General features: G+C 47.4%; 1 protein-coding gene across 1 annotated transcript in view; it reads left to right on the top strand.

Moving 5' to 3' along the window:
* Positions 1 to 744: 744 nt before the first annotated feature.
* LOC120031563 (zinc finger protein 516-like) overlaps positions 745 to 22,488 on the top strand; it is a 24,428-nt gene continuing 2,684 nt past the window's right edge. Inside the window, exons 1-3 of the mRNA XM_038977371.1 lie at positions 745 to 2,356; positions 12,803 to 14,149; positions 21,807 to 21,911. Coding sequence (XP_038833299.1) covers positions 745 to 2,356; positions 12,803 to 14,149; positions 21,807 to 21,911 — 3,064 coding nt within the window. The remainder of the gene's footprint in view (positions 2,357 to 12,802; positions 14,150 to 21,806; positions 21,912 to 22,488) is intronic.

The raw sequence follows: 22,488 nt of genomic DNA, 5'->3' as shown, positions 1-22,488 counted from the left end.
CTCTCTCTCTCTCTCTCTCTCTCAGGGTGAGGACCTGCCTGGAAGCTGCTGATATGCTGAAAAATAAAGCCAAAGAAAGGCCAGCCAGTGAACAGAACAGGAGAGGAGACATGGAGTAACAGTGTCTGACTATACACAGCCACAGATAGAGCTTGTTAATGTGTTGCCATATACCATGACTGATTCCTTCTGACACAGTGTAAGGTACCCAGAGATGTACGATTCCCGATAGTGCTGTGTAAGCTATTTTACAAAGGGCTGTATAGCAGGCACAGAGACATTGACAGTGTTGGATTCACTGACTGTCAGTGCATGGATGAAGACAGATAGATGGCATACTGAAGATAGATGGCAAAAGAGTGTTAAATGAACACGGCCTGAATAGCACTGGATGCACCCTTACAGTTGGCAGTGGATGAGCACGGACAGATAGCATTGGGATTGGCTGATACAGACGGAGAACGCTAGAGCTAGATGAGCTACTGCGGATAGCAGTGTAGATCCACTGTTAGCGAGTTAGCGCAGGCAGGGAGTGGGAGGCATAGCACCATGAACCCCAGAGAGAGCGGAGGAGGAGGAGTGGAGGCCATGGAGACCCAGGCGGGAGGGCTGGAGGAGGGGGAGGAGGGATGCAAGGCCAGCCATGGAGGAGATGGAGAAGAGGGGGAAGAAGACAAGGCCTCAGCCTACGACTGCAACGTGTGTGGCCGCAGCTTCCCCTTCCAGAGCTCTCTGTCGCAGCACATGCGGCGCCACACAGGCGCACGCCCCTACAAGTGCCCCTACTGCGACCACCGCGCCTCCCAGAAGGGCAACCTCAAGGTCCACATCCGCAGTCACAAGCTGCGCACGCTCACTAGCCACCACCCCGAGGAGGAGGAGGGGCCAGAGGAGGAAGAGGACGGGTCAGTTGAAGTGGGTGTGTCTGAGGGACTGGACGGTGGAACCAGTCCGACGAAGAGCAGCTCGGCCTGTAACAGGGTCGTCAACGGAGACGCTGACACAGAAGAGGGCATAGGGAAGACGGCGGTGAGGAGCGTCAAAAGGGAGAAGTCGAGCTCTGAGCAGCGGCCATATTGCTGCCGTCTGTGCGGGTACCAGACCCAGCGCGAGGACCAACTCCTCAGTCACATCGAGAAGGTGCACATCACAGCCGACATGGAGGACGAGACTACCCCAGTGAGTCAGGAGGCAGTGGCAACGGAGGGAGAAGCAGGGACTCAGGTCACTGATGGTGCCTTCCCCTGTGAAACGTGTGGCCAGGTGTTCACACAGGCCTGGTTCCTTAAGTCCCACATGAAGAAACACGCAGGCCTCCTTGAGCACTGTTGTCGGGTGTGCGGCCGCCGCTTCAGGGAAGCCTGGTTCCTCAAGAGCCACATGAAGACCCACAATGGCTCCAAGGCCTCCGGCCGGGGGAAACCAAAGGCAGACTCCCAAGAGGCCGCGGCCACCGTCAACGACGTGGCCCAAGACCCAGAGACCAATGTGACCTCCACACGCCTTTACCAGGTTTGCTCCAAGTGTGGAAACCTGTTCCATGACCGAGAGAGCCTGAAGGCCCACGAGAAGATCCACAGCCAGGCTAAGCAGCCGACACAGGGCCAGAGACGACCTAGCGATGACGCGGACTCTCTCGGTGCCAAAAGGCGCCTCCTGGACTACCTCAGCCTCCGGCCAGCTGTCGAAGAAAAGCCCCAGGAAGAGAAGAGGCGCTTAGGCCAGAGGATCCCCGAGCTGGACCCAGTTTGTAGCTACCAGGCCTGGCAGCTGGCTACGCGGGGCAGGGTTCTGGAGCCTGTGGAGGCATACAGTATGAAGGCTACGGCAGGTGGAGAAGGGGATGAGGTCCTGGCTGGAGGGACCGTGGTGTACGAGAAGAAGAGCAGCCACTACATCCTGGAGGGCCAGCAGAGGGAGCGACGCTCAGGGAGACGCAGCAGCGCCAGCGGGGGAGGGGGTAGTAGCCACCACACCTCCCCCGGGGAGCGCACTCCCGAGAGCCTGAGCGACTCGGAGTACCGTCCCTCCTCGCGCCAGGGCCGACGTTCCTCCTCCTCCCAGCAGAGCCAGTCCAAGTCCACCGAGTGCTTCGAGTGCGGAAAGGTGTTCCGCAGCCGCCACCAGATGATTGTGCACCAGCGGGTCCACCAGAGGCGAGATGGGGGCAGGGGTTCCGGGTCCGGAGGGGACAGCAGGGCAGGGCAAGGAGGGGACCGCTGGGGATCCACCAGTGATCCCGAATCAGGCTCCCCTAGCAGGCCCAGCACCCCAGGGTACGGGAACTCACCACCAGCCTCCATCCTGGGAGAGGACGCCCCTGAGATGGGCACCGCCAACGCAGTCCCACTGGCAGGTTAGTGAACATACCTCGGTGGTTATTTAAGTAGTTCCCGACCCTAATATAAGCCCTGTCGTGTGACCGTAGTTGGATTAGTGAGGGGGGAATTGGGCAATATTTGAGAGGAAATAGAATGTGAACAAACCTTTTCTCTGACAACAGCAAGATATTTAGCTCTGTTCTCAAGAGATTTAGAATGACAAAATCCAAGAGATAAGCTTCAATGTAAGGACTATGTTAAGCATGCTGTAGGAGCTCATTCCTTTTCAAGCTCTTTCAAGGCCCCTGATCTTGACAGTCTCCCACTAGCAAACATCTGTTGGTGAGATCCCTATCATTGTGATTCCATCTCGTCAACTCAGCCCCATATGGAGTGGGGACATGAGCCACCCTGTGGCGATAGTCGGAACTGCTCAGGATCTGTTTTTGAGTGCGCTTTACATAAACAAGATGATAGACTGTATCATGTCAGGTCATTATGTTCTCATTTGTGTTCAAGCCACTGTTGAAAACAGCAAGACGGTTGACAAAAGCAGACAAAGATGAAAAGTCAATGGGTGGTTTGATGAAAGCTTATGCTTTGAAAGTGGCATTACAATGGAGTTGGAATTCTTGGAATGCCTATCATTTCTTCCCCCCCTTTGAGCAATAAACACTGGGAAAAAATACTGATAAACATATACATCTTGGTTGATTTAAGATTCAAGATTGCTTGGTATGTACGTTCTTCAGTATGGCACAGACAGGTATTTGAGTGGGTGTCAGTGTTAGCACTAACTTGTTGAAAATATGTCTCTGCTTATCATGTTTTCATACACAGTTAAGAATCGGAGCTTAGTCTTTCACTCTCTTCCCTGGCGGGTTAGAATGTCAGAAATAGAAGTCGTTTTTCTTCGTGCTCGAGCAGTGTGCTATTTCAGCTTTTCCTGTCTCAGGAAACCCCCCTCCCCCCTTTTATCTGTGTGAATATGTTTTTGCTCTCCTTTTTTAAATTATTTACAGTAAAAAAATCTGTATTTTTTTCTCCCACTCGGCTTTCAACATGAGAGTGTTTGAAAATTGAGCAGAGAGAAATAGAGAAATAGCACGAAAACACGCAACTTCACTAGACTAAAGAAAGAAAGGAGAAAGTTGCTTTTTTGTTCGCCATACTGTCACACACAAGAAAACACTTGTTCATGTCTGTTGTGAACTTCCTGTTTTGTCATTCATGTACTAAATCCCCAGACAGGAACATTTACTTATTCAGTTAGTATGCAGAGAATGTATCTTACTTATCATATCCCTTGGGATGTTATGTGCAGTAGCCTACGTATGAGAACATTAAGAATATTAACTCATACAGTCAGAGCCATGAGTGAGTCGCCTGGTTCCAGAACTGTTAGTGCAGTATAGACAACTCAACATGTTTGTCATCACAATGACCATAGGAGTTGGCAAGACAGCACAAACAGATCTGGGACCAGGCTAATGAGAGATTGAGGAGATTTTAAGATCACAGCAATGGATTCTGAGTGAGCATTGTTTTTTTCCCTCCCTCGTGGCAGTTGGTTTAAAACAGAACTCAGGATCATGTTCATTAGGTTACACAATGAAATACATTCTTAAACGTTCTACAACTGAACATGAAAATGAGCATTTCTAATTGGACAAGGACAGGTAGTCCCTCCCTGTTTCAGTCAGTTTTTCCCCTATTTGATGCCAAATGAACAGGACGCAGGCCGTGGCAGTGATGGCCACATTTTACATTTTAGTAATTTAGCAGATGCTCTTATCCCAGAGCAATTTACAGTTAGTGCATTCATCTTAAGATAGCTAGGTGGGACAACTACATATCACATAGTAAGTACATTATTCCTCAATAAAATAGCTATCAGCAAAGTCTGAGCTAGTAAGGCGTTTGTTCACAAAACTTTCTCCCCTCGAGTGCTGTGGGATTATTTAAGATACTCTTTGAAGAGGTAGGGTTTCAGATGTTTTCGGAAGATGGGCAGGGACTCTGCTGTCCTAGTGGGAGGTGGCAGAATGGAGTGCTCGGGTTGGACGTGTAGGGTTTGAGTACAGCCTGAAGGTAGGGAGGGGCAGTTCCTCTTGCTGCTCTGTAGGCAAGTACCATGGTCTTGTAGTGGATGCAAGCTTCGACAGGAAACCAGTGGAGTGTGCAGAAGAGCGGAGTGACACGGGAAAACTTGGGAAGTTTGAACACCAGGCGGGCTGCAGCATTCTGGGTAAGTTGCAGGGGTTTGAAGGCGCAAGCGGGGTCCTAGCCAACAGCGTAGTCCAGACAGGAGATGACAAGTGCCTGGATTAGGACCTGCACCGCTTCCTGTGTGAGGTAGGGTCGTACTCTACGGATGTTGTAGAGTATGAACCTGCAGGAGCGAGTCACTGCTTTGACGTTTGCAGAGAACGACAGGGTGTTGTCCAGGTAAGGTTCTTTGCATTCTCGGGGGGGGGGGGGGGGGGGGAACCGTGGAGTTGTCAACTGTGATGGAGAGGTCTTGGAGCGGGAAGGCCTTCCCCGGGAGGAAGAGCAGCCACGCCTTGTCGATGTTGAGCTTGAGGTGGTGGGCTGACATCCAAGCTAAGATATCTGCCAGGCACGAAGGGGGGAAGGATAAAAGTAGTTGAGTGTCATTCGCATAGCAATGATAGGAGAGACCATGAGAGGATATGATGGAGCCGAGTGACTTGGTATATAGAGAGAAGAGGGCCTAGAACCCAGCCTTGGGGGACACCAGTAATGAGAGTACGTGTTGCAGATACAGATCCTCTCCACATCACCTGGTAGGAGCGGCTTGCCAGGTAAGATGCAATCCAAGCATGTGCAGAACCTGAGATGCCCAGCCCTGAGAGGGTGGAGAGGAGGATCTGGTGGTTCAGTGTTGAAGGCAGCGGATAGATCTAGGAGGATGAGAACAGAGGAGAGAGAGTCAGCTTTGGCAATGCGGAGAGCCTCCGTGACACAGAGGAGAGCGGTCTCGGTTGAGTGAACCGTCGTAAAGTCTGACTGGTTGGTGTCAAGACGATCGTTCTGAGATAGAGTTGGTTAGAGACAGCACACTCAAGTGTTTTGCAAAGAAAAGAAAGAAGGGATACTGTTCTGTAGTTTTTGATGTCAGAGGAGTGTTGATTTCCTGAGGAGGGGAGCGACTCGAGCCCTTATGAAGTCAGAGGGGACGCAACCAGTGGTCAGGGATGAGTTGAGGAGGGAAGTGAGGAATGGGAGAAGGCCTCCAGAGATGGTCTAGAGGAGAGGAATAGGGTCGAGCGGGCAGGTTGTTGGGCAGCCGGACCTCACTAGTTGCAGGGTTTCATCTGGAGAGCAGGGGGAGAACGCGGTCAAGGCATAGGGTAGTTCTGTGGGACCACTGGACTCAATAGGCTGAGTGAATGAGAAGCGGATGACGTCAGTCTTCTTTTCAAAGTGGTTGACAAAGTCATCTGCAGAGAGGGAGAAGAGAGGGGGGTGGAGGTTTAAGTAGGGAGGAGAAGGTGGAAAGAGCTACCTCAGATCCCCTGTCAGACAGTCAGGTAACAGGGCCTGGTAGGATGTCCTCTGCCCTATCTATACCCTCTATGTTCCACTGGCTGGTTACCTAATCCCCGCTGACGCCATCCAGCCACCCTGATGCCTCTCCTGCTCCCCCACGTCTCAGGGATTTGTTATTTATAGAGACACTACTAATGGACACACATACTCTCAGAGGACACACACACCTAGCATGCACCAGCAGCATACCACCCTGCATCCCACTGCTGGCTTGCCTCTGAAGCTGAGCAGGGTTGTACCTGGTTGGGAGACCAGATGCTGCTGGAAGTGGTGTTGGAGGGCCAGTAGGAGGCACTCTTTCCTCTGGTCTAAAACAAAAAGTTTTAGGGCAGTGATTGCCCCAGGGCAGTGATTGGGGACATTGCCCTGTGTTGGGTGCTGTCTTTCAGATGGGATGTTAAATGGGTGTTCTGACTCTCTGTGGTCACTAAAGATCCCATGGCACTTATCATAAGAGTAGGGGTGTTAACCCCGGTGTCCTGGCTAAATTCCCAATCTGGCACTCATATCATCATGGCCACCTAATCTTCCCCAACTTCCAATATTGGCTCATTCATCCCATTTATCTCCTCTGTAACTCTTCCCCAGGTTGTTGCTGTAAATGAGAATGTATTGTGAGTCAACATACCTGGTAAAATAATGGTAAAAGAAATGCATGTGCACACACAAACACATACACACTCCCAGACGTCAATTGAGTGTACTGACAGACAGGTGATCTGGTTGGAAGGTGAGCAAAGGCCTAGATTCAATCAGATCAAGTGTTAACCGGCGATGACCGCATAGCTGATGTTTTGGAGGTGTCGGAGGTGGAACTGCGTTGGAGCTGTCAAATGTGATCATTGTCACGAAGCCACACCAGTCCCACTCGCGTTAGAAGTTCACAGCGAGAAAGTTGTAAAGAAATAATTATTAAAATCATTAAACAAAATAATAAGGATTTATATCAGCCTAATTAGGGTGTAGATTACATCTCACGTTCCAGTTAACAAGGCTGCATGGCTGTAAGATTTTTCTTAATGCGACTTCGTGCAGCCAATGGCCGTGTCCGCTTTAGGTATACCGTGAGCCTCTTGTGGACTTGACAGCTCTTACGCCGTTCCAACTCCGACGCCGTCAAAACATCAGATATGCGGACGTTGCTTAAAGCGGATTTGATTGAATCGGTCCCTAAGTCGTTCAAGTCAGGGGTTCATTCAAGGTTTGCGCTGTTGACAGTTTTGCTTATAGTTTGGAAATGCCAATGAACATGACTGGATGGCTGCTCAGGTGATCAGGTCCATGGAGGTGAGGTGATGCACTGCTGAGGAGTTGGCAGGTTGCCCACCCTGTCCATCACTCTTATGATCCCCAGACAGAGACAGTATCTAAAGGCCTTTTTTTTTTTACCTATTTACTATCTACAGTACATACTGTACAGGAGAACATGATCATTTTCAGGACGTTACTTATGAAGTGTGGATAGGCTTTCCAAATGGCTGAGTAATGTACGTTTAGAATGTTTGTATGGTTACTGTAGGCGCTGGATATCTCGTCTCCTAGTCCCACCCAATTGTTAGTCTCTTGCGACAGACTGGCGAGCGCAAGCAAGATTTGGTTCTGGGTTCCAGGATCACCTGTATGTCTGCAGTACATGTGGAGGAGAGGAGAGGAGCTACAGGTGACAGTCTCGATTGCCTTGACTGCTGAGTGGGAGTGAGGGAGGGAGGGAGGGAGCAAGCGAAGGAGGGAGGGAGCGAGGGAGGTGTGCAGTTAACGGCGGACATCCCAGCCAGTGTTTGTTTATGTCAGATGGATGTTATTCCCCCCCCCTCCCCCCGTGGTTTCCCCTTGGCAGCAAGGCAGGTTTTGGCACCGACAGCTCTATGGGAGCCAGGTTCTTTCCCCTTCTCAAACACAGACATGCACACCACCTACTGGTACTGACTTTTGTGATGGTACATTGTCCCTCAATAAAGTAGCTAACTATGTACGACTGAGGTGTGTGGTTGTCTCACCTAGCTATCTTAAGGTGAATGCACTAACTATAAGTAGCTCTGGATAAGAGCGTCTGCTAAATGACTAGCCTCCAGCTCAACCCTGGCTGGGTGTTAGCCACTGCAGTATGTGGACAATAGGGAAGCCAAATGAAAAGCAGATGGCTGTGGCATGTTCTAATTACGAAGTGGGAACACAGTGGTGTGTGTGTGTGTGTGTGTGTGTGGGTGTGTGGGTGTGTGTTTCAGTGGGCAAGGGAGGTTTTGTACATCAGAAGACACTGAGTGTGTGGACACATATCCATATTAATTAAAGGGGCAGTCTGCAGTTGCTACATCCATTTTTTGTAATGATAATCGAAGGATATGTGCCCATTTGATTCTTGAAGAATATAACTTATAAATGCCTCATGAGCTTAGTTCAACTCCGGTACCCCAGCATAACGCAACATATACGCTTGTTTGACTCTAATGTTTGTAAAAAGTCAACTTAAATAAACACTATAGCATCATAACATGGTTAAAAGTATCATTTTGATATCCTGGATGGTCAGTCCTTGCATCCATTGCTCTGTCTATGAATTTGAGAGTGGTTACATATGTCCAGTCCCATCTTCAGGGGCATATCTCCAGGGGCGAGGAGCACGCTTTGTTGTTGTTTCAACTGCTGATTGCCGCCTTAAGGGGCCTCAGGAAGTATTACTGAACATTTGTGTGTGTTTGTGTTTCTTCCTGTATGAGGGAGAGAGAGTGAGAGGTGGGTGAGCAACGCTCTGGAGTAGTGTGGGTGTGTTTGTGTTTCTTCCTGTATGAGGGAGAGAGAGTGAGAGGTGGGTGAGCAACGCTCTGGAGTAGTGTGGGTGTGTGAGTGTTTCTTCCTGTATGAGGGAGAGAGAGTGAGAGGTGGGTGAGCAACGCTCTGGAGTAGTGTGGGTGTGTGAGTGTTTCTTCCTGTATGAGGGAGAGAGAGTGAGAGGTGGGTGAGCAACGCTCTGGAGTAGTGTGGGTGTGTGAGTGTTTCTTCCTGTATGAGGGAGAGAGAGTGAGAGGTGGGTGAGCAACGCTCTGGAGTAGTGTGGGTGTGTTTGTGTTTCTTCCTGTATGAGGGAGAGAGAGTGAGAGGTGGGTGAGCAACGCTCTGGAGTAGTGTGGGTGTGTTTGTGTTTCTTCCTGTATGAGGGAGAGAGAGTGAGAGGTGGGTGAGCAACGCTCTGGAGTAGTGTGGGTGTGTTTGTGTTTCTTCCTGTATGAGGGAGAGAGAGTGAGAGGTGGGTGAGCAACGCTCTGGAGTAGTGTGGGTGTGTGAGTGTTTCTTCCTGTATGAGGGAGAGAGAGTGAGAGGTGGGTGAGCAACGCTCTGGAGTAGTGTGGGTGTGTTTGTGTTTCTTCCTGTATGAGGGAGAGAGAGTGAGAGGTGGGTGAGCAACGCTCTGGAGTAGTGTGGGTGTGTTTGTGTTTCTTCCTGTATGAGGGAGAGAGAGTGAGAGGTGGGTGAGCAACGCTCTGGAGTAGTGTGGGTGTGTGAGTGTTTCTTCCTGTATGAGGGAGAGAGAGTGAGAGGTGGGTGAGCAACGCTCTGGAGTAGTGTGGGTGTGTGAGTGTTTCTTCCTGTATGAGGGAGAGAGAGTGAGAGGTGGGTGAGCAACGCTCTGGAGTAGTGTGGGTGTGTTTGTGTTTCTTCCTGTATGAGGGAGAGAGAGTGAGAGGTGGGTGAGCAACGCTCTGGAGTAGTGTGGGTGTGTGAGTGTTTCTTCCTGTATGAGGGAGAGAGAGTGAGAGGTGGGTGAGCAACGCTCTGGAGTAGTGTGGGTGTGTGAGTGTTTCTTCCTGTATGAGGGAGAGAGAGTGAGAGGTGGGTGAGCAACGCTCTGGAGTAGTGTGGGTGTGTGAGTGTTTCTTCCTGTATGAGGGAGAGAGAGTGAGAGGTGGGTGAGCAACGCTCTGGAGTAGTGTGGGTGTGTGAGTGTTTCTTCCTGTATGAGGGAGAGAGAGTGAGAGGTGGGTGAGCAACGCTCTGGAGTAGTGTGGGTGTGTGAGTGTTTTTGTATTTATGTTTGTCTGTGATAGATTGTGGGGTTCTGTTTATGTGTGTGTGCAGGGGGGGACTCGGTATATATGCCACCGTGTGGTGAACATTGACAACTGCACTCTACAACCAGTAGAAATATACACCGAACTAAAATATAAACGCAACATGCAACAATTTCAACGATTTGACTGAGTTACAGTTCAGATAAGGAAATCAGTCAATTGAAATAGACCCTAATCTATGTATTTTACATGACTGAGAATACAGATATGCATCTGTTGATCACAAATACCTTAAAAAAGTAGCGGCGTGGATCAGAAAACCAGTCAGTATCTGGTGTGACCACCATTTTGCCTCATGCAGCGCGACCTCTCCAGCGTGCCAGGGCCATCGAAGGTGAGCATTTGCCCACTGAAGTCGGTTGCGACGCCGAACTGCAGTCAGGTCAAGACCCTGGTAAGGATGACGAGCACACAGATGAGTTTCCCTGAGATGGTTTCTGGAAGTTTGTGCAGAAATTCTTCGGTTGTGCAAACCCTCAGTTTCATCAGCTGTCTGGGTGGCTGGTTTCAGACGATTCCGCAGGTGAAGAAGCCGGATGCAGAGGTCCTGGGCTGGTGTGGTTACACGTGGTCTGCGCTTGTAAGGCCGGTTGGATGTACTGCCAAATTCGTTAAAAAAACTTTGGAGGCGGATTATGATAGAGAAATGAACAGTACATTTTCTGGCAACAGCTCTGGTGGACATTCCTGCAGTCAACATGCCAATTGTACACTCCCTTAAAACATGAGACATCTGTGGTTTTGTGTTGTGTGAGAAAACTACACATTTTAGAGTGGGCTTTTGCCTCCAGCACAAGGTGCATCTGTGTAATGAGCATGTTGTTTAATCAGCTTCTTAGTATGCCACAACTGTCAGGTGGATGTTTTATCTTGGCAAAGGAGAAATGCTCACTAACAGGGATGTAAACAAATGTGTGCACAACATTTAAGAGAATGAAGCATTTTGTGAATATGGAACATTTTGGTGATTTAAAAAATAATTTCAGCTCATGAAACACATTACATGTTGCGTTTGTATTTTTGTTCAGTGTAGTAATGCAGCCAATTAAATACATGAATCAGCGTATCAAAAGGCAGGAAGACTATTTTCACTTGTTGTTCTTGTTGAGATATTACAAACCATGATCATACTCATCATTAGGCCTACGAATACCTCTAGCATCAGAGTGAATTTCTACATGTTAATTTCCTGAGAAAAGACACTGTTTACTCACATATGTTGGAATTCTCTGGAATGACACTCTTTTGTGACATGTACAGATGCACTGAATCAGATGCGAATGCCATACATTTTGGACTATAGGAGAATCTCAATTCAGAATTCCCACCCCTCTGACCTTATGCTCCAATTGGTTTTGAGAAGGAGGCAAGGAGAGGGGACGTGAGGTATCAATTCAGATTCTCTCCATATATTCTTACGGTTTGGTACAAGTTTGGTATTTAGGCCAACACTGCCACCAAGTGGTCATAAGGAAGCACAACACCCCCTTTTTCATGGAACATGACTCAATTCAACTTGTCAGTTACTATTTCAAGCAAATCTCTAGGCAGATCAATGTTTTGTAGAATGTTTCCCCATTTATTAAAGAATGGATAATGCAAGTCTTGCCGATATAGACTCTGCTCCTTCAGGGTAGCTCACTGCCCAAGCAAAGCGTCATAATATAAAATGTCCTGCAAGCAGTGAGCGCGGTAAGCTATAAAACCCCCCCAGCAGGAAAACAGAACCTAACAGGTGGAGGCTGGGGTGGTGGTGGGAGCAAAAGAAGCAAAAGCATATTAGCAGTAGCAGCAAGTGGTAGCAGGATATGTGAGCAGAGCCGGTCAGCTTAAATAGACCGCCAAATAAGGAAGGCGTGATTGTTACCAGCATCTAATTGGTGCAATCGCTGAGGCAGGCTCTAGGGTTCTGTTTCTGAACTGGCTTCGCTTTATTCGTTTTTTGGGTATCTGTACTTTACTACTTATTTTTTTGACGACTTTTACTTTTACTCCACTACATTCCTAAGGAAAATGTGTATATTATATATATCTCTACTCATACCATACATTTTCCCTGACATCCAAAAGTGCTCGTTACATTTTGAATGCTCAGGCAGGAGAGCGATATGGTCCAATTCACGCACCTATCAATATAACGTTTTGTCATCCCTTCTACCTCTGATCTGGCGGACTCACACAAACGCTGGATTTATTAGGATCGACATTAGCTGCTGCCCAGGCAGCCTCAGGCAGGACTGCCTGGGGTCCAAGCAGGAATAAAACAACAGATAGCAACAAAAACATTGTCTACATTATTAATATAACAATACATCACACAAGACATTGTGCCCTATACAAATGCACACTGCTCCACAATCGCACATTCACAATGTACAAGTGTGTGTCTCGTTGTGCCACGGGGTGTTGTTTTATATGTTTTTAAAAATAAGATTTTATTGCTAGCTTGAGCTACCCGATGTGAAAGAGAGTTCCACGTAGTCATGGCTCTATTAGCTACTGTTTGTAATGTTGAGTGTTGATGAGTGTTGGAGTGTGCCCCTGGCTGTTCGTAAGAAAATGTAAACAAAATATCTTTGTGCCTTCTGGTTTGCTTAATAAAATATAAAGAATTTGATGCATTTACTTTTTACTCAAAATGTAGTACTTTTTCCACAAGATACTTTGACTTTTACTCAAGTAATATTTTACTGGGTGACTTTCACTTTTACCTTATTAATAGAAAATGACTCAAGTATCTTTACTTTTACTCAGGTATGACAATTGAGTGTTTTTCCCACCACTGGCCGAATGTTTCAGAGAAGTGACCAAACCATCTCTGTTCTGTTTCGCCTTCCACAGATGAGAAGCCTTACGTCTGCAGCCTGTGTGACTTTGTCAGCACGGAGTCCTCTGCCTTCCTGTCCCATCTACGTCTCCAGCACACCAGTGACGGCCGACCTATTCCCAACCCCAGCTCCAGCTCTGAGAGAGGCACCCCCAGTAGCGTCCCTAAGCTGAAGAGGGCTCTCCTCCACGGGCTTGCTCAATCCTCTGCCCCCCACCCTTACCTCTCTGCCCGGCCGTCGAGAGACAAATGCACCGCAGAGAGCAGTTCACCCGCTGACTCTCACCGTGTTGCTCCTCTGGACCTGTGTGTGAGAGCCGAGGGCCACAGGGGCCCGGCCTCCTCAGCCCTTCAGCAGAAGGGCCTGCCCAGTCATAAGTGCTCCTACTGCTCCCACTCCACCCACTACCTGGAGGTGTTGTGGATGCACCAGACTGTCGCCCATCGCATCAACAGCAGCGCCCTGGCCCCCAAATGGGCCCTCCTGAAGAATGGCTTCAAGGGCCCCCGAGAGGGCTCGTCCTCAAGGAGACGCACGGGCCCTCCTCCCGCTCTGGATGGGAGGGAGTGTCCCCCGTTGCCCCCTGTGGTGCGCACCCCACGCACACGCCCCCCATCGTTGAATGGGGGCCAGAAGAAAGACAGCAGGGACAGGGCAGCCAGTCAACCCAGCACCTCTTCCTCCTCCTCCACACAAGGGTCCTCCTCCTCTGCCTCAGGCCCCCAGAGTGTGCGGCCTCCCAGGGTAGGCAGCTGCAGACAGAGAGGCGAGGCTGTGCCGGATCAGGGCCACCGCTCTCGCTCCAACTCTAGGCCCAGAGTGGAGATCTACCCACGGGGAGGCTGCTCGACCGGCTCCCTGGAGAAGAGCACTGCAGCCAGGGCTCCCCAGCGACCCTCAGCCCCTAGCCCCAGTGTCGGAGGAACCACCAGGCTGGTGGAAAGGTACATGTTGCCTCAGGAAGGCCTGGGATTCATGCTGTCCAGCAAACACGGCATTGCAGAGTACAGCAGAGCCAGGAGCTCGCCTCAGCCCCAGCCCAAGCCCAGGAGCTCCCAGTCCCACACCCAGTCTCACCCACAGTCCCAGGGCAGACCCAGGGCTGAGCGCCCAGCCCACAACACGGTAGGCCAGGGCTATGGAGCCTCCCACTCCCAGACACATGGGAGCGCCGTCCAGGTATCCTCCACTTCCTCCTCGTCAGCCCAGCGTGCGGAGGTGAAACAGGAGGAGGCACGGGGGGTGGAGACACCAGAGCTGCCCATGGACATCCTGAGCTTCCTGAAGAGCTGCAACTCCAATGACCTGGCGACACTCTACCACCGCTGGGGCGCCGCCAACCCCCTACTGGACCCCACAGGTAAGAGCCAGGGCAGAGCTATGAAACAACCTTAGGTCCTTTAAATAGATAGGAAAATATGTATAGCGAACTTGGCACATGACGTGGACACAAAATAACATCAAGAAAACAGAGGGAATGTCCACTCATTGTTTGCCACTCTCACAAGATATCTTTAATGACTGTAAAGTCACCCTCTGTCACCCTCTGGCATAAAAGTCACCCTTTTCACAAACAGTATATTTTTTCTATCTGTAATATTCAGATACGTTTCTAGTCTGTGTTATGTGAGCAGCCTGTCAGTGCTGTGATGAGAAGGGGAGACAGTCAGAAGGGCAGTAGGGATGATGATGATCAACATGCCTTAGGATCATGTGTTTAGAGGAAAGGCCAGATGCCAGGAGATGTTGAGCAGCCCTTTTTTGGCTCGCTGATTGACAGCTCGTATCACGTGTGGTGGGGAGCGACACTGGACTGGATCTACCAGAGGGACTGGCCCCTGGGGTGGTCAGTACAAACACGTAGGCTCAGTTGAACACACACACACACCATCTGGCAGAAGATGATTGATAGACATGCCGGCTGGCCAGTCTGACAGGGGCATAAATAATGAAAGGGAGATGCATTAAAGTAGCTGTGCGTGTGTGTGCTGACCGTGTCAGAATGCATGTGTGTGTGTGTGTGTGTGTGTAGGAGCACACAAGGTACTGTAAAAAGGCTGTATCTGGGGCAGTGTGTGTTCTATATGTAGGGAGATGTGGCGGCTGGTGGGAGGAGCTATAGGAGGACGGGCTCGTTGTAATGGTGGCAATGGAATGGTATGAAACACATCAAACATATGGGAACCACATATTTCAATCCGTTCCATTGATTCCATTACAATGAGCCAGTCCTCCTATAGCTCCTCCCACCAGCCTCCGCTGTTAGGGAGTGATGTTATAACAGTGAAAGATGTGGCAGGACCTTCGTGGGTCTCTGTTCTGCGAGGCATATCTCCACTCTCCCGTTGTTGACCTGTCGCCAACTGTTTGGGTCAGGGCTCCGGCCGATGATACTCTCACAGACGGGGGGGGAGAGAGAGAGAGAGAGAGATGTGTAAAGAGAGAGAGAGAGATGTGTAAAGAGAGAGAGAGAGAGATGTGTAAAGAGAGAGAGAGAGATGTGTAAAGAGAGAGAGATGTGTAAAGAGAGAGAGAAAGATGTGTAAAAAGAGAGAGATTTGTAAAAAGAGAGAGATTTGTAAAAAGAGAGAGATTTGTAAAAGAGAGAGAGAGAGAGAGAGAGAGATGTGTAAAATGAGAGAGACAACAAAAACAGAAGGGATCTGTTGCAGCTCTGTAGAAGCCTGGGTCTGTACTTTGTCAATGGTAGGTTACGGGGGACTCTTTGGGGAGATTCACCTACTGCTCACCTCTTGGCCACAGTACAGTAGACTATATGATCACAGACATTGACCCCTTCTCTCTCAGCTCATTCACTGTCAAGCCACTAACACCTCTGTCTGATCACAGCCAAATGACGTTGTTCCTCAAAAGAACAGACATGGAAACAACCACACATTCACAGCCCAGTAAGCTGTACAACATCAGACATGCATACAGATGGGCCCAAAACAGCACAGAAGAATACCAGAAAGCAACCTGTAACCAAAATATCCAAACACTCTTAGATAACTTTCTGGATACCACATTCACTCACAGTAAAGAAGGCATCAATCTAGCAGTACAAAACATCAACTATATATTCAGGCAAACGGCAAAAGAAGCACAATTGAAATTGATAAAAAACAAAACAAAAAAGATCACAGATGACAACTGTCACGTTCCTGACCTGTTTTCTCTTGTTTTTGTATGTATTTAGTTGGTCAGGGCGTGAGTTGGGGTGGGCATTCTATGTTATGTGTTTCTATGTTTAGGTTCATTGTCATTTAGCCTGATATGGTTCTCAATCAGGGACAGGTGTTTTACGTTTCCTCTGATTGAGAACCATATTAAGGTAGGTTGTTCACACTGTTTGTTTGTGGGTGGTTGTCTTCCGTGTCTGTATGTCTACCACATGGGACTGTTTCGTTTGTCGTTTCGTATATGTAGTCTGTTCCTGTTCGTGCGTTCTTCATAGTTTGTAAGTTCTCTAGTCAGGTCTGTCTACATCGTTTATTTGTTTTGTAGTTTGTTGTAGTGTTTTCGTGTTTCGTCTTTACTTTAATAAAATTCATTATGTCATATTACAACGCTGCGCTTTGGTCCAATCCCTACTCCTCCTCTTCGTCTGAAGAGGAGGAGGACGACCGTTACAACAACTGGTTTGATGCAGATTGTAAAATTATAAGGAAAAAACTTAGAACACTATCCAACCAAAAGCACAGAGACCCAAATAATGGTGAATTACGCCTTCATTACTGTGAGACTTTAAAACTCTATAAACGTAACACTCAGAACCAAAAAAGCACAGTACAACAGCAAGCAGCTGACACTAATTGAGGAGTCCATAAACACAAACAACTTCTGGCAAAATTGGAAAAAACTAAAAAAATCTAAACAAGAGGAATTAGCGATACAAATTGGTGACATATGGACAACCCATTTTAAAACACTCTACACCACCGTTCAAATTGACACAAACGCAGAACAACGCCAAATTCATGAGAAGTTTGAATGGATTAGAAAAAGCTATAAAGGACAATCAAAATCCATTGGACTCCCCAATTACTGACCAGGAGCTCTATAAGAAACTTCAGGCTCTTAAATTTAAAAAGGCATGCGGACCTGATGGCATCCTAAATGAGATGCTCAAACTCACTAGTGCAAAATTTCAATTGGCTATATTAAAACTGTTTAATTTGATCCTGAGTGTAGGTTATTTCCCTGACATCTGGAATCAAGGACTCATAACCCCAATCTTTAAAAACGGAGACAAATTTGACCCTAACGATTACAGAGGCATTTGTGTGAACAGTAACCTGGGGAAGGTTTTCTGTAGTATTATAAATGTAAGAGTTCTAAACTTCCTTAATAAGCACAATGTCTTGAGTAAAAGCCAAATTGGATTTATACCAAAACATTGCACAACTGATCATATTTAAACCCTACACACCCTGATAGATAAACATGTCCACCAAAATAATACCAAACATGTCCACCAAAATAATACCAAAATATACGCTTGCTTTATCGACTTCCAAAAAGCATTTGATTCTATTTGGCATATAGGACTGTTCTACAAAGTTATTGAAAGTGGTGTAGGGGGTAAAACATATGACATAATTAAATCAATGTATACTGGTAATACGTGCAGCATCAAAATTGTCAAGAAAAGAACAGAATTCTTTAACCAGGGGCGGGGCCTTCGTCAGGGTTGTAATCTGAGCTCTGCACTCTTCAATATTTACATCAACGAATTGGCCACTATTATAGAAAAATCCTCAGCCCCTGGTGTTAGTCTCCACAATTCAGAAGTTAAATGCCTACTCTTCGCAGATGACCTATGCCTGCTGTCACCCACAGCACATGGCCTACAGCAGAGCCTGGACCTGCTAGAGCAGTACTGCCAGACCTGGGCCCTGGCAGTAAACCCCCAAAAAACTAAAATAATGATTTTCCAGAGAAGATCCAGATCTCAGGGAATTAGACCAAAGTTCTCAATTGGTACAAAATATATAGAGTACTGCACACACTACAATTACTTAGGTTTAAAAATAAGCTCAACTGGACACCTTAATGAGGCAGTGAATGAACTGAGAGAGAAAGCACGCAGGGCAGTCTACGCCATTAAAAAGCTAATTCAAATTGAAATACCTATTAAAATTTGGCTAAAACTAATTGAATATGTCATTGAACCAATTGCACTTTATGGCAGCGAGATGTGGGGTCCACTTGCAAAACAAGATTTCACAAACACCCCATTGAAACACTGCATGCAGAGTTCTGTAAGATTATCCTACATGTCCAGAGGAAAACTACAAGCAATGCATGCAGGGCAGAATTAGGCAAATATCCACTAATAATAAAAACTCAAAAAAGAGCAATTAAGTTTTGGAAACATCTAAAATACAGTGACCCCCTCTCATATCATTACCAAGCCCTGCAATGCAAAGAGCTGAGCAAAGAAAAGATTCCCCTCATCCAGCTGGTCCTGGGGCTGAGTTCACAAACCTGTTCTACTAACACACTTAAGCCTCAGGACCAGAACATCCAATTAATCAGAATAAACCAAATTACAACACAGTCAAAACAAAACTACATTGCTTATTGGGAAACACAAGCACAAACATAAAGCAAAATGCAGTGCTATCTGGCCCTAAATTGACAGTACACCATGGCTAAATATTTGACCATGGTTACTGATCAAAACCTTAGAAAAACCTTGACAAAGTACAGGCTCAGTGAGCACAGCCTTGCCATTGAGAAGGGTAGACACAGGAAAACCTGGCTCCCTGTAGAGGAAAGGCTGTGCAACCACTGCACAACAGCAGAACCTGAGACGGAGCGGCATTTCCTGACAAAATTAGAACAATTAGAGAGTGTCATTTTCCCAAATTTGAAACCCTTATTCAAGGTTTCAAAGACCTCTCTGAATGAGGATAGGCTACCCGTCCTGTTGGGGGAGGACGCAGAGAGCTGTGGGTTGGCAGCGCACTACATTGCTGCCTGCCATAAGTTGAGGGACAGTGTCTGACAGACCAATCAACCTGCACATGTACTCTACTGTATGCTTATTGTTATTGTTCAATGTATGGTTATTTTGACACTTGGTTATTGTTGTTACTGTTGTCCCATTGACAATTTTGATTCTCATTTTTATTTTTATATTGTAAATATCCAAAATAAGCTTTGGCAATATGTACATTGTTACGTCATGGCAATAAAGCAAATTGAATTGAATTGAATTGAGAGAGAGAGAGATGTGTAAAAAGAGAGAGATATGTAAAGAGAGAGAGAGAGAGAGAGAGAGATGTGTAAAAAGAGAGAGAGAGAGATGTAAAAAGAGAGAGCGGGAGAGAGATATGTAAAAAGAGAGAGAGAGAGAGATATGTAAAGAGAGAGAGAGAGATATATGTAAAAAGAGAGAGATATATGTAAAAAGAGAGAGAGAGATATATGTAAAAAGAGAGAGCGAGAGAGATATGTAAAAAGAGAGAGCGAGAGAGATATGTAAAAAGAGAGAGAGAGAGAGATATGTAAAAAGAGAGAGAGAGATATGTAAAAAGAGAGAGAGAGAGAGATGTAAAAAGAGAGAGAGAGAGATGTAAAAAGAGAGAGAGAGAGAGATATGTAAAAAGAGAGAGAGAGAGATATGTAAAAAGAGAGAGAGAGAGATATGTAAAAAGAGAGAGAGAGAGATGTAAAAAGAGAGAGAGAGATGTAAAAAGAGAGAGAGATATGTAAAAAGAGAGGGAGAGAGAGATATGTAAAAAGAGAGAGAGAGAGAGATATGTAAAAAGAGAGAGAGAGATATGTAAAAAGAGAGAGAGATATGTAAAAAGAGAGAGAGAGAGAGATATGTAAAAAGAGAGAGAGATATGTAAAAAGAGAGAGAGATATGTAAAAAGAGCGAGCGAGAGAGAGATTGAAAGAGAAAGGCAAAGAGCGAGAGACGTGACATAATAATTAACCCAGCAGCAGCTGCTTTAGAAATGGTCATTACCAAAACATCCTGAATTTCCCCGTATTCTGCTGCTACTTTCCTAAGGTCAAGTGGGCCTCTGCTTAAGACACCCAGCTGGCAGGCTTCTATTCCTCCCCATGTTCCAGAGAGAGAAAACAGCCTGGGAGGCAGACGTATGACATCGCTGTCACCCGTCCAGGCAGATACCGTCACGCTCTGCCTTAGCCCTTTGAGTCAGATGCTATAAAGTGACCTTTTTTGAGAAAGCCAGGATGTGTGTGTGTGTGTGTGTGTGTGTGTGTGTGTGTGTGTGTGTGTGTGTGTGTGTGTGTGTGTGTGTGTGTGTGTGTGTGTGTGTGTGTGTGTGTGTGTGTGTGTGTGTGTGTGTGTGTGTGTGTGTGTGTGTGTGTGTGTGTGTGCATTAGTGTGTTTAGTCCAGCTCACTTGTCTTTCATTAGTGCGTCGGCAAGAGAGAGAGGGAGGCTTGTGGGTCTGGCTGGATGTTTCCAGGGGCCAGGCAGGGTTAGGCCTGCCAGAGACACTTTCAGTCACCTCCCCTCCCCTGTCACCCATACCACCAGCGGGCACCACGAGCCCAGGTACATGCCAAGGCAGGGCTAGGAACTCACCCCCTCACTCACTGCACACACCCCCAGGGCTTTTTGGCTGGCAGGGGAAGAGGTCATAGGAGGGGTTGGTAGTGGCGGTGGTGGGGAGGAAAGGGGGTTATGTGACGATGGATGGACCAAGTTGGTCTCTCTCATCTTCCTGCTGTCTCCCTGCATCCTGCATCACCGGATGACACGCCGATGATCTTTTATATTCCCCTTCTGCACACGTACACAAGTACAAATAAACAGAACACACAATGAGCCAAGAAAGAGGAAGGGAGGAGTGACCCGACGAAGGTGAATCTCTCTCTCTCTCTCTCTCTCTTTCTCTCTCTCTCTCTCAAACACACACACACACCTGACATGTGATGACACGCGGGCTGGTCGGCGGAGCGGGCACATCACAGCCGGGGCGTTTTAATTGGCTGTAATTTATGCGGCGGCCGTGTAGCTGTGTGTGTCTGCCTGTCAGAGCCTGAGATGATGCTGTGTGACAGCTGCAGTCCAACCCCTGGAGCTAGCCTCCCATAATGACACATTAGACATACTAATGATGCTTCCCTCTCTATACTCTACTCTCCTCGACTAGAGTTGAGGCTAGCTCTCTCCAGCCAGAGACGAGAGACTAGTCTGACCATGTCTGTCGGTGTCTACTCCTTTGTGGCCCTGTGTTCCATTCGTTTGCATCCAATCAATCCATCAATCGATTACATGTATTTTTAAAGTCCTTTTTACATCAGCAGAAGTCACAAAGTGCTTATATGGAAACCCAGCCTGAAACTCCAAAGAGCAAGCAATGCAGATGTAGAAGCACTGTGGCTAGGAAAAACAGTCCTTTTCTGGCTGCGTAGGGATTATAACAGTGCATAGTTTACGTCATTTTATGTGTTGTTCCTCGTATTGAATCCCTCCCAAGTAAAACCGCTCAAGGGGAGAGTTCTGCCACCACCTGTCCTCTCAGGAAGGTCACGCCATCTCTGCCTTGACCTGTGCCGGTGGATATTATAAGAGTACATGGCCATTAAAGGCGAGATCGTTCTTCAAGATGTTCAAATGTTCATAGATGACCAGCCAGGTCAAGTAATAAACACAGTGGTTATAGAGGGTGCAACAGGCCAGCACCTCAGGAGTAAATGCCAGTTGGCTTTTCATAGCCGAGCATTCAGAGGTCGAGGCAGCAGGTGCGGCCCGTGTGCCCTTCATCTAGTTCTTCCCGGCTATCTCTCCCTCTTATTTTCCATCCTCCCATCCAGCGCTACATCTTCATTTTGGTCATCGGGTCTTTTGTGTGGATTTTTATTTTTTTTCTCTCTCACAATTCCCCTTACTCTTATTTTATCACCCTTTCCCTGTTACCTCTCTCTTTCTCTCTTCCCATATCCTTCTCTCTGTGTCGTCCCAGGTGACGTGGCTCTTAAGAGGAGCGACGTTTTAACCCGTGTCCCTCTCTCTCTGTGTTGTAGGGATGCTGAGGCCTCTGGTTCGACAAGGGGAATATGGCTGCCAAGAGTGCGGGAAGAGCTTCAGTCAGCACAGTCACCTCCGCACACACATGAGATCCCACACAGGTAAATGGGGATTAACACACACACACACACACACACACACACACACACACACACACACACACACACACACACACACACACACACACACAGGTGTGTATACAAATGCACATGTGTATATGTATGTGCGCACAAACACATATGCCCGTACACACACACACACACACACACACACACACACACACACACACAGGTGTGTATACAAATGCACATGTGTATATGTATGTGCGCACAAACACATATGCCCGTACACACACACACACACACACACACACACAGGTGTGTATACAAATGCACATGTGTATATGTATGTGCGCACAAACACATATGCCCGTACACACACACACACACACACACATACATATACAATACATACAATCACATATCCAATACTGGACATCAGTAACATTCAACTACATTATTTGTTCATTTGCGCTCCTCAGCCTGTGGGTCCATTCTTTGCCCTTGACCAGGATAGCTGGTCAATAGGTTTTTAAACGAATATGATTTGCTGACCTGTGACAAACCGTGTACATTATTAATCACGTGCCAGATAGAGACAAGGAATTGTGCATGCTAG

The sequence above is a fragment of the Salvelinus namaycush genome, chromosome 37 (genome assembly GCF_016432855.1).
Source record: "Salvelinus namaycush isolate Seneca chromosome 37, SaNama_1.0, whole genome shotgun sequence".
Classification (NCBI taxonomy): Eukaryota; Metazoa; Chordata; class Actinopteri; order Salmoniformes; family Salmonidae; genus Salvelinus; species Salvelinus namaycush.
This window is presented reverse-complemented; position numbering and strand designations above follow the sequence as displayed.